Below are 12,375 nucleotides of genomic sequence, written 5' to 3'. Positions count from 1 at the left end.
GCGTGGTGGCTCATGCCTGTAATCCCAGCACTTTGGGAGGCCAAGGTGGGCGGATCCCCTGAGGTCGGGAGTTCAAGACTAGCCTGACCAACATGGAGAAACCTCACCTCACTAAAAATACAAAATTAGCCAGGCATGGTGGCACATGCCTGTAATCCCAGCTACTAGGGAGGCTAAGGCAGGAGAATCGCCTGAACCCGGGAGGTGGAGGTTGTGGTGAGCCTAGATCACGCCATTGCACTCCAGCCTGGGCAACAAGAGTGAAACTCCGTCTCAAAAAATAATAATAATAATCAAAATAATAGGCCAGGAGTGGTGGCTCATGTCTATAATCCCAGCACTTTGGGAGGCCAAGGCAGGTAGATCACCTGAGATCAGGAATTCGAGACCACCCTGGCCAATGTGGTGAAACCCTGTCTCTGCTAAAAATACATAAATCAGCCAGTAATCCCAGCTACTTGGGAGGCTGAGGCAGGAAAATCACTTGAACCCGGGAGACAGAGGCTGCAGTAAGCCGAGATAGTGCCACTGCACTCCAGCCTGGGCGACAGAGCGAGACTCCGTCTCAAAATAAATAATAAATAAAATTAATAAATAAAATAATGAAACCTGCACATCCTGCACATGTACCCCTGAACTTAAAAGATGGGGGAAAAAAAAATCTGGCTGGGCATGGTAGCTCACACCAATAATCCCAGCACTTTGGAAAGCCAAGGCAAGAGGATCACTTGAGCCCAAGAGTTCCAGACCAGCCTGAGAAACATAGGGAGACTATCTCTGTAACACGTGTTTTTTTTTTAATTAGCCTGGTGTTGTGGTACACACCTGTGGACCCAGCTACTCTGGAGGCTGAGGTGGGGGTATTGCTTAAGCCTGGGAGGTCGAGGCTGCAGTGAGCCATGATTGTGCCACTGCACTTTCCAGCCTGGGCAACAGAGCAAGACCTAGTTCCCTCGCCAAAAAACCTAAGTATTATTCAGCTATTTTAGCGGAGAGAAAACATCCTCCAGAACAGTGAAGTATAAATTTCCTCCTAAGGCCGGGCGCGGTGGCTCAAGCCTGTAATCCCAGCACTTTGGGAGGCCGAGGCGGGTGGATCACGAGGTCAGGAGATCGAGACCATCCTGGCTAACATGGTGAAACCCCGTCTCTACTAAAAATACAAAAAACTAGCCGGGCGTGGTGGCGGGCGCCTGTAGTCCCAGCTACTCGGAGGCTGAGGCGGGAGAATGGCGTGAACCCGGGAGGTGGAGCTTGCAGTGAGCCGAGATCGCGCCACCGCACTCCAGCCTGGGCGACAGAGCGAGACTCCGTCTCAAAAAAAAAAAAAAAAAAAAAAAAAAAAAATTTCCTCCTATCTGTATCCTTACAAAACCACCAGTGGGCCAGGCCCAGCAGTTCATGCATGTAATCCCAGCACTCTGAGAGGCCAAGGTGAGAGATTACTTGAGGCCTAGAGTTCAAGACCAGCCTGGGCAACATAGCAAGACTCCATCTCTATTCAAAAGAAAAATCCACCACTGAAAACAGGAGATGGCAAGACACTGCCCAGATCATTTGCTAAAGCCTGTTTACAAAGGTTTCTATGTCAACATTTTCACCAATTAATAAATGTGATGCAACCTAAAAAACTATATACTAGGCCAGGCCTGATAGCTCACACCTATAATCCCAGCACTTTGCAAGGATGAGGCAGGAGGCTCACTTGAGCCCGTGATTTTGAGGCTGCAGTGAGCCATGATCACACCACTGCACTCCAGCCTGGGTGGCAAAGCAAACTTTGTCTCCAAAAAAAAAAAAGTTATATACATACACACATACACACACACACACACATACAAAATGACACACATATATACACTAAAACCAAACACCAGTGTTTGGTTTCAGTTAGTATCACTTATTTTACTCCCATCAAAACTACAAGGAAGATAAATGGACAAGCAAAAGGCTTCAGGTAAGAAAAAGCATGTCTGCACCTCATTATGAAAAACACAAGACTTAAACATTTTTTTAATCAGACAAAAACAACTTACTAGCATGCTTATCTGCGAGCATTATAAGCGTGTTGGAAATATCACGTCGTCTATAAAAGCATACTACTTTTGCTTCCACGTTGCCACTTGCAGTCTAAGAGATAAGAAAAATAAAAGTCATTTGTACTGAATATTAGAGTCAAATAATTTATAAAACAAAACAAGATACAGCACAATTATATGATCGTGCTCATTAATACTGGTGCCAACTACAACTGCAGGATAACCACAGAGCTAAAAAATTCAAATAAGGATGAGCAACATTTGTTCTGCTTCCAAGCACAACTGGAATGTCAAACATATAATAATACTGGCATTAACTAAACTAAACTGATTAGACCCTTTAATGATTAAAGCCAGACACAGTTAACACTGATTAGCTTTAAGAAACTAATCCCCCCCACTGCTTCAATTAACTAGCCTTAAAAAAAAAAAAGAAAGAAAAAACTAATCCCCCCAGTTTTTAAAGCCACAACTGACGGAAATAATTTATTTCAGTCATATAAACATACCTTGTCCAAACCCATTCCCAGAAAGCACAAGCTAAGTGTAAAATCACCAAGCCCTCCCCTAAGTATCCCATGTTCCATGGACAGTGAAGCTCTGCAGGTGGGAAGCAGCCATAATACCGAATAGACCAGGTGACCTGGAAAGGCATTCTCTAGCCCAAGGAAGTCTACGAATCTTTTTTTTTTTTTTTTTTTTTTTTTGAGACGGAGTCTCGCTCTGTCGCCCAGGCTGGAGTGCAGTGGCCAGATCTCAGCTCACTACAAGCTCCGCCTCCCGGGTTTACGCCATTCTCCTGCCTCAGCCTCCCGAGTAGCTGGAACTACAGGCGCCCGCCACCTCGCCCGGCTGGTTTTTTGTACTTTTTAGTAGAGACGGGGTTTCACCGGGTTAGCCAGGATGGTCTCGATCTCCTGACCTTGTGATTCGCCCGTCTCGGCCTCCCAAAGTGCTGGGATTACAGGCTTGAGCCACCGCGCCCGGCCCGAATCTCTTAAGAGTCAATATTCTAAAGCAGTACTTAGTTTACCTCCACAACTAAACATATTAAAAACCTTGAGTTATGAACACTGAAACTCTCATTTCTTTTTGGCTAGTCTACAATGCAATCAATATTCAGTTAGGTTCTTCCAAAGTATGATGGCGTCAAAAAAAATTCAGTTATGCTGTCATTTACTGCAGCTGGGGCCCAGGCTCCTGCTCTCCTATTCTCTAGAATTCTGAGAGCTCTCAAGAAGGTCAATCATTCATTACAAAGTTCCCTGTAAAAACACACAGATTATAATAAAATGCTATTGTGATTTCCATTTTCAAATAAATGTGAGAACAAATTTTCAGAAATTTATCTGGTCTTACAGATATACTCAAATAGAAAGAAGAATATATAAGTTCTGCAGTAAATGTGTCAATTTTATGAAGCTCAGCAGCAGTATTTCAGATTAAAAAATAGTCCTGTGGAAACAGTGCCCCTTAAAATTGAAATCATATTAAATTTCTAACCAAAGTGCTTCTATATTTCATAATACTGTGATCAAATACATTCTCCAGAAATAATGATCCAGCAGTCTGCTAAATGAACAGGCCAGGATTTCCATGTAAATAAAATAAAATCTATCAGTGACTTCAAATATAAGCTCTTAGTCATTTCTGTCTTCTTGAGATTTTGTCTTTTTGAGATATGCCTTGAAACTGTTGCTTTGGATTTTCAATGTGATTTTTGTCTCTTCTTGAGACATTAAAAATCCAGGCTGGGCGCGGTGGCTTATGCCTGTAATCCCAACACTTTGGGAGGCCAAGGCAGGGGGATCACGAGGTCAGGAGTTCTAGACCAGCCTGGCCAACATAGTAAAACCCCGTCTCTACTAAAAATACAAAAATTAGCCAGGTGTGGTGGCACACACCTGTAGTCCCAGCTACTCAGGAGGCTGAGGCAGAAGAATTGCTTGAACCTGGGAAGTGGAGGTTGCAGTGAGCCAAGACCACGCCATTGCACTCCAGCATGGGTGACAGAGTGACACTCCACCTCAAAAAAATAAAATAAAAAATCCAAATCAACAGTTTCAAGGCATATTTTTTTCTGCCTCACTAGTGAGTTCCTCCAATAGGGATGCTATACAAAGCTAATTAAATTATAATTTAAACTTGCTTAGGGGGCGGGGAGCATAGTTCAAAATAAATAGTCTCTTCTTTTTTTTTTTTTTGAGACGGAGTCTTGCTCTGTCACCCAGGCTGAAGTGCAGTGGCGCGATCTCGGCTCACTGCCAGCTCCGCCTCCCGGGTTCACGCCATTCTCCTGCCTCAGCCTCCTGAGTAGCTAGGAGTATAGGCGCCCGCCACCATGCCCGGCTAATTTTTTGTATTTTTAGTAGAGACGAGGTTTCACCGTGTTAGCCAGGATGGTCTTGATCTCCTGACCTCGTGATCCACTCGCCTCAGCCTCCTAAAGTGCTGGGATTACAGGCGTGAGCCACTGCCCCGGCCATAAATAGTCTCTTCTTGACCATGCACTCACTTGGCTACTAGGTAGCTTATGGCTACCATATTCCTCTTTGCCTCTACAAACACACCCTCTCCAGCACTCTTCTGAAGCATGGTTACTCATGGGTCTACAGCCCAGTGCCAGTCTGCAACTGTTAATGGCATTTAATGAAATAAGTACAAGGTTTGAGACTAAGTGCATTACAGCAATTAAGAGTTCATTTACATACATATATATATATTTTTTTTAGATGGAGTCTCGTTCTGTTGCCAGGCTGGAGTGCAGTGGCGTGATCTCGGCTCACTGCAACTTCCAACTCCCTGGTTCAAGCGATCCTCCTGCCTCAGCCTCCCAAGTAGCCTTTTTTTCCTAGCTTATCAATCAGAACAGAGTAAGTATTTTCAGTTCAGAGGTGGTTTTGTTGTGGTTTTTTTGTTTGTTGAGAGGGAGTTTCGCTCTGTTGCCCAGGCTGCAGTGCAATGGCGCGATCTCAGCTCACTGCAACTTCCGCCTCTTGGGTTCAAGCAATTCTCCTGCCTCAGCCTCCCAAGTAGCTGGGATTACAGGCATGTGCCACCACGCCCAGCTAATTTTGTATTTTTAGTAGAGACAGGGTTTCACCACATTGGCCAGGCTGGTCTCAAACTCCTCTCAGGTGATCCACCCACCTCAGCCTCCAAAAGTCCTGGGATTACAGGCGTGAGCCACCGCATCCTGCCTTGTTTTGGTTTTTTTAAGAGATGGGGGGTCTTGTTATGTTGCACAGGCTGGTCTCAAACCCCCAGTCTCAAGCAATCCTCCTGCCTCAGCCTCTTGAGCAGCTGGGACTACAGGCCTGAGCCACCATGCCTGTCTTCAAGTGTTTTTAAATCATTACTTGGATTTTCCCATCATGTTTTAACTTTCCATACCTAGCCAATTTCACCTCTGATCTTCCCAGGGCCTTTATCTAGAATACTCCTTTGGCTTCTCTTGCCATGGTTCCCTCTTCCTCATCCTTTAGGCCTCAACTTCAATGTCCTCTCCTACCCTACCTAAAGGAAATGACCTGTCATTCTCTATGTCAAGGCACTTGCCTTCTTGCAAGTTAACACAATGCATTACTATTACTGTTTTCTTTATGCCCGTCAACTTGTCTTTCCGGGTGTCTCCCTCATGAGAATGTAGACCATGTATGGGTAGAGACCATGTCCATCTTGTTCACAGTTCTACCTCTGAGCCTAGCATAGTGGCCGGTACATAACAGGTACTCAATAGTATTTGCTTAATGAATTACCTAAAATAAGATATCTTTTTCACATCCCTTCAGAAATAAAGATCCTATGTAAATATTTCAATTAGCCATTCAAACTACCATTTTGTGAAATTACAAAGAATCCCATCTCTCACAACACAGTCATCCCCCAGCCCCAGAGACTCGCTATTACATGGATGACTCTGTGCTGACAACAGGTAGGGGGAGGGAGGAGATGAGGATGGAGGACGGGGGCATTTTGGAAGTAAATGGCAATGAAATGATAAAGGAGTGTGAAATAATCCATGTTCACCTAGATGTGCAACCCAATCATTTAGCTACTGTGTGCCTCAAGACAACAACGCATGATCTAGGTACCTTAAGGTGTAAGGTTATGTGAGGCTCAAAAGGGTAACAAATGTGAATCCCAGGTTAGGTTTCCAGGGCACCATGCTGTGACATTTCTAAACTTAGCACAGCTGCAATTTTACTTTTACTTGTGGGACTATATGGTTGATGTCTGTCTGCACTAGACCTGTTTATCATCCTTGCATTCTCACTGTCTAAAAGTACCTGGCTGGTAGAAGGTCCTCAAAATTACTTGTAAAATGAATGAACTGAAGCAGTTGGTAAATAATAAAGCTATGTATGTATAAGCATTAACATCAGACATTTCAGAAATTAATTAATTCAACAAGTATTTAGTGAATGCCTTTAACTATGTGCCAACAACTATTCTAAGGCATTCAGAATGCATAACTGGACAAAACAGAGAAGATCACTACAGCTGACACTCTAGGAAGACAGGTAATGAAAACAAACACAGTAAGTATATTTGGAGGTGATAAATGATATGGAAAAAAGAGCAAGGGGTGAGGGGTAGGGTGGATACAAATAAATGGTCCTCCTAAGGTGGTTGCAGGGAGAAACAACCAAGAGCCCACTGTACTTTGTGCCAAGTAAGCAAGGCAGAGCTCCCATCTGCTTTCAGCAAAAGTGGAGGTCAGAGAGGGGCAGTGACCGCCAAAGAATACAGGGTCTCATAGGTCAAGATTTCTATTTCAATCTAATTAACTTTCTTTTTTTTTTTTTTTTTGAGACGGAGTCTCGCTCTGTCGCCCAGGCTGGAGTGCAGTGGCCGGATCTCAGCTCACTGCAAGCTCCGCCTCCCGGGTTCACGCCATTCTCCGGCCTCAGCCTCCCGAGTAGCTGGGACTACAGGCGCCCGCCACATCGCCCAGCTAGTTTTTTGTATTTTTTTTAGTAGAGACGGGGTTTCACCGTGTTAGCCAGGATGGTCTCGATCTCCTGACCTCGTGATCCGCCCGTCTCGGCCTCCCAAAGTGCTGGGATTACAGGCTTGAGCCACCGCGCCCGGCCTCAATCTAATTAACTTTCTAATTAAACTGATACAGTAAATAGTTTGGAGTTGCCTCAATTCTTTTTTTTTTTTTTTTTGAGACGGAGTCTTGCTCTGTCACCCAGGCTGGACTGCAGTGGCCAGATCTCAGCTCACTGCAAGCTCCGCCTCCCGAGTTCATGCCATTCTCCTGCCTCAGCCTCCCGAGTAGCTGGGACTACAGGCACCCGCCACCTCGCCCGGCTAGTTTTTTGTAATTTTTAGTAGAGACGGGGTTTCACCATGTTAGCCAGGATGGTCTCGATCTCCTGACCTCGTGATCCGCCCGTCTCGGCCTCCCAAAGTGCTGGGATTACAGGCTTGAGCCACCGCGCCCGGCCGAGTTGCCTCAATTCTTATACCTTACATCAAGAACATAAAAGATCAGAATCACATGCCAACAGTTCCCACCCACAGACTGATCTAAACTTGAGGCCATTCTCTTCATTTGGTGGTCTCAAAGACTAAATTTTTTTTTTTTAATGTAAAATCTCTCAGTGCTTTCAGAGACCAAGATGGGGGTCTGCTTGAGGACAGGAGTTCTAGATCAGCCTGGGCAACACAGTGAGACGCCATCTCTACAAAAAATTTAAAAATTAGGCTGGGTGTGGTGGTTCACACCTGTAATCCCAGCACTTTGGGAGGCCAAGGTGGGTGGATCACTTGACGTCAGGAGTTCGAGACCAGCTTGGCCAACATGGTGAAACCCTGTCTTCACTAAAACACAAAAAAATTAGCTGGGCCTGGTGGCGGGCGCCTGTAATCCCAGCTACTTGGGAGGCTGAGGGAGATCACTTGAACCCGGGAGGAGGAGGTTGCAGTAAGCTGGGATCTATGCTACTGCACTCCAGCCTGGGTGACAACTAACACAGGCAAATGCAGTAGCACAGTCATTTTGAGAAAAGGAAGCCGGGCACAGTAGCTCATGCCTGTAACCCAGCACTTTGGGAGGCCAAGGCGGTGGATCACCTGAGGTCGGGAGTTAGAGACCAGCCTGATCAACATGGAGAAATCCCATCTCTGCTAAAAATTAGCCGGACATGGTGGAGTATGCCTGTAAACTCAGGAACTTGGGAGGCTGAGGCAGGAGGACTGCTTTGAGTCCAGGAGTTCAAGGTTACAGCGAGCTATAATCATACCACTGAACTCCAGCCTGGATGACAGAGTCAGACCCTGTCTCCCTGTCTCTGGAATAAAATAAAAATAATGCAAATTCCCTGGGATATTCCCAAAACAAACCAAGGTCTCAAGGCTCTTTAAAGTAGGAACATCCTAGGTCAGGCTTGCCTTCCCAGGACAAAACTGAACAAGTAACCAGATGGCATTTTGAGGGAAAGGTATTAGCTAGACAGACTCAAAGATTTTAACACTATGAAATCTCATAAGCCACACAACCCTCAAAGCAGTCTGAAGGAAAACAAAGCATCATTAGAAAATCTATGGTCCATGTAGCTTACGACTGCTTTCTGGTGCCTCCATTATATGGTCAGGCGCAGTGGCTCACACCTGTAATCCCAGCACTTTGGGAGGCTGGGGTGGGTGGATTACCTGAGGTAAGGAGTTCAAGGCAAGCCCAACCAACACAGTAAAACCCTGTCTCTAATAAACACACACACAAAAAATAGCCAGGTGTGCTAGTGCATGCCTGTAACCCCAGCTACTTGGGAGGCTGAGACAGGAGAATCATTTGAACCTGAGAGGAAGAGGTTGCAGTGAGCTAAGATTGCGCCATTGCACTCCAATCTGGGCTACAAGAGTGAAAACTCCATTTCAAAAAACAAAACAAAACGAAAAAAAGGTTCTTCTCCTGCAATCATAAGGCTTCTGTTTTCCTAATAATCTACGATCACGGACAAACCTTAATGTAAACATTTTAACTGGGCCAAAGGTACAAAGCTACTTTATATTTATTATACCAAAACCATATTCTTTTTTTTGAGACAAAGTCTCTGTTACCCAGGCTGGAACGCAGTGATGCAATCACAGCTCACTGCAGCCTTGACCTCCTGGGCCCAAGCAATCTTCCTCAGCCTCCCAAGTAACTGGGACTACAGGCATGTGCCATCATACCCGGCTATTTTTTTTGGTAGAGATAGGGTTTCCTTGTGTTACTCAGGCAAGTCTTGAACTCCTGGACTCAAAGGATCCTGAGGTCTCAGCTTTCCAAAATGTTGGGATTACAGGTGTGAGCTACCACAGACAATTTAGCCTAGTCCAGAATTTTACAAATTCCCTTCAAAAAAAATTTTTTTTTTTAAGGAGTTTCACTCTTGTTGCCCAGGCTGGAGGGCAATGATGTGATCTTGGCTTACCACAACCTACACCTCCCAGGTTCAAGCAATTCTCCTGCCTCAGCCTCCCGAGTAGCTGGGATTATAGGCAGGCACCAACACACTAGGCTAATTTTGTATTTTTAGTAGAGATGGGGTTTCTCCAAGTTGGTCAGGCTGGTCTCGAACTCCTGACCTCAGGTGATCCACCCACCTCGGCCTCTCAAAGTGGCTGGGATTACAGGTGTGAGCCACTGCACCTGCCCAGCCAATTCCTTTCAATATTATGTTCCCTAGCTTCCTCTTTCTCAACCTGGAAGAGGAAAATATTAATTCACTAAAAAGGGAAAAATACACATTATGACTCTAAACATAAAAAGGGTCTGAGTTACATAAGTGAACTGCTCTTTCAAGCAATTTGAAAATATCTGCAGACTTTTAAATATTCAGTAACTAAAAGGCAAAAGAATATTCGGAATTCAGAATCCTGCATAACTCTCTAAAATCTCAACTTTCTTTTTTTTTTTTTTGGAGACAGTGTTTTGCTCTGTCACCCAGGCTGGAGTGCAATGGGGTGATCTCAGCTTACTGCAACCTCTGCCTCCCAGGTCCAAGCGATTCTCCTGCCTCAGCCTCCTGAGTAGCTGGGATTACAGGTGCATGCCATCATGCCTAGCTAATTTTTTTGTACTTTTTTGGTAGAAACGGGGTTTCACCATGTTGGCCAGGCTGGTCTTGAACTCCTGACCTCAAGTGATCCACCTGCCTTGGCCTCCCAAATTGCTGGGATTACAGGCGTTAGCCACCATGCCCGGCCTAAAATCTCAACTTTCAAAGAGTCTGGGACTGAAAGTAAAACCATCTCTTATGCCCTTTACCCCATTCATTTTTATTTATTATTATTATTTTTTTTTTTGAGACGGAATTTCACTCGTTGCCCAGGCTCGAGTGCAATGGTACGATCTTGGCTTACCACAACCTCCGCCTCCTGGGTTCAAGCGATTCTCCTGCCTCAGCCTCCCAAGTGGCTGGGATTATAGGCGTGTGCCACCATGCCCGGCTAATTTTTTTGTATTTTTAGCAGAGACGGGGTTTCTCCATGTTGGTCAGGCTGTTCTCGAACTCCCGACCTCCGGTGATCCTACCACCTCGGCCTCCCAAAGTGCTGAGATTACAGGCATGAGCCACCGTGCCCGGCCCTATTTTTATTTTTTATATTAATTGAAAAAAAAAATAGAGATGGGGTCTCACTGTGTTGCACAGGCTGGTCTCAAACTCCTGGGCTCAAGTTATCCACCCACCAGGCCTCCCAATTTACTGGGATTGCAGGCATGAGCCTCCGCACCAGGCCACCCTTTACCTAATTACCCGTCAAGGGAAAATAAATATTTTTTAAATTAAAATTAAGAACACTCAGTGTATATACCTTGTTGAGTTCTTCTATCCTTCTTATTAGGTATGGGTTGCTGGAGGAATTCTCAAAGTAGACATAATCTGTAATTAAAGGAAGTACAGAACTTAATATTTTCAACAGAAAGTTCAGATTTGTCAATCCAAGACTTTTTATGTTAGGCAATTCACATTTGAAATTAAGCTCATAATTCATTCACTGGTAAAAGCAAACATAATAATGCAGCCTTAATATATTCTCTCATGTGCCTACTATTCACCGACCTTTATTTTCTTGGCATTTTCATTTCAATTAATGTTTCATCAGTTTCTCCTAGACTTCTGTCCCAATATGTCATTTCTTTAATAATAAACAAAAAAGACACCTCTTATCACTGGGTAGTCAGGGCACACTAAACATGTGTTCTCTGTACTATAACTACTTCCACATCTTTTTCCTCCAATACAATTTGCCCTGGAGGCTGCTTCTCACATAAAACTATTGACCTAAGACACATTCAGAGCATGGAGAAAGGCTTCACAGTCCAACCTACATTTCAATCGCTACTTAAAAAAAAAAAAAAAAAATCAGATGAGCAGAACAGGTAAGAGGAAGAACACTAACAAACTTTTCCACAGCTCTACCTGGGAAGATGAGGAAAAAAGCGGGTCAGGGGGGATCAATTATAAGAGGCAAAGTGCCCTGGGGGTGATATCACCATCTTTTTTACCCTTTTACCATATTTAATCCAGATCCATTTAATGTCTTGTGATTAAGAAATTGCTGCAGGCTTTCAACTAAAAAGATAACATTTTTCAAGTGTGGCTTTTCCTCTCATCTGATAGGCTCGCTGGAAACTTCCCACTGTGTGTTTATCTCAAAGGCAGCTGCATTGTTATTGTCTATCTTAGTGGCTCTTTCGCCGCTGTCTTCTGCAAAGTGGCCTCATTTAGCCAGGCCATTCCCACTACCAAATCCATCAGAAGCTCAGCTAATGAGCGGAGAAGGAAGAGCCAGTCTCTCATACAAACACGCCACTTATCTGAATTATTATTTTACCAGGAAAGAGGGAGGAGGGCGTCGTGAGTAGGGAGAAAGTTTGTTTGACCTTATTTCTCTCTTCCGCAGACTGGGAAGGAGGCAGGCAGCAGAGCAAACGTCCAGGCAGAGCTCAACTCCCCACCTCCGGCTGAGGTTCCCAGGTCCCACGAAGCCCCATTCGTGGGGGGCTGGACCAGAAACGAAAGGAGGGGGGCCGAGGAAGGCGAGGTGCAGGGCCCCGGCCCGCAAACAGGCCTGTCCAGCTGGGCCCCTGGCTGGGCCCCCACCGCCCCCACCCCCACCCCAGGCTCCCACTGAGTGGAGAAGAACCAGGGGAGGGGATGTCCCCTCATCCTCTCCAGCGCCTAGAAGCCACGCGAGAAGGCCACCTTCTCAGGGGGCTCGACGGGCCCCACCACCATGAGGGTTTCGTGGAGGGAGATGTCTGGTAATTCGTACCCCCAAGTAGAGGCCTGGCCCTAAACACCTGGCGGGGTGCGAGGGTGAAGGTGGCCCCGGC

General features: G+C 45.3%; 1 protein-coding gene across 5 annotated transcripts in view; it reads right to left on the bottom strand.

The window, feature by feature from the left end:
* The window catches only part of MTA3 (metastasis associated 1 family member 3), a 188,817-nt gene that overhangs the window by 175,126 nt on the left and 1,316 nt on the right, over positions 1-12,375 (bottom strand). For all 5 annotated transcript variants that reach the window (XM_025354259.1, XM_025354257.1, XM_025354258.1 and 2 more), the window contains exons 2-3: positions 10,851-10,918; positions 2,037-2,130 (exon numbers count right to left, since the gene is read on the bottom strand). In XM_025354259.1, coding sequence (XP_025210044.1) covers positions 2,037-2,058 — 22 coding nt within the window. In that variant the 5' untranslated portion in view covers positions 2,059-2,130; positions 10,851-10,918. The remainder of the gene's footprint in view (positions 1-2,036; positions 2,131-10,850; positions 10,919-12,375) is intronic.

The sequence above is a fragment of the Theropithecus gelada genome, chromosome 13, assembly GCF_003255815.1.
Source record: "Theropithecus gelada isolate Dixy chromosome 13, Tgel_1.0, whole genome shotgun sequence".
NCBI classification, from domain to species: domain Eukaryota; kingdom Metazoa; phylum Chordata; class Mammalia; order Primates; family Cercopithecidae; genus Theropithecus; species Theropithecus gelada.
Note: the sequence above shows the minus strand (reverse complement) of the source record. Positions and strands in the feature narration are given on the sequence as shown.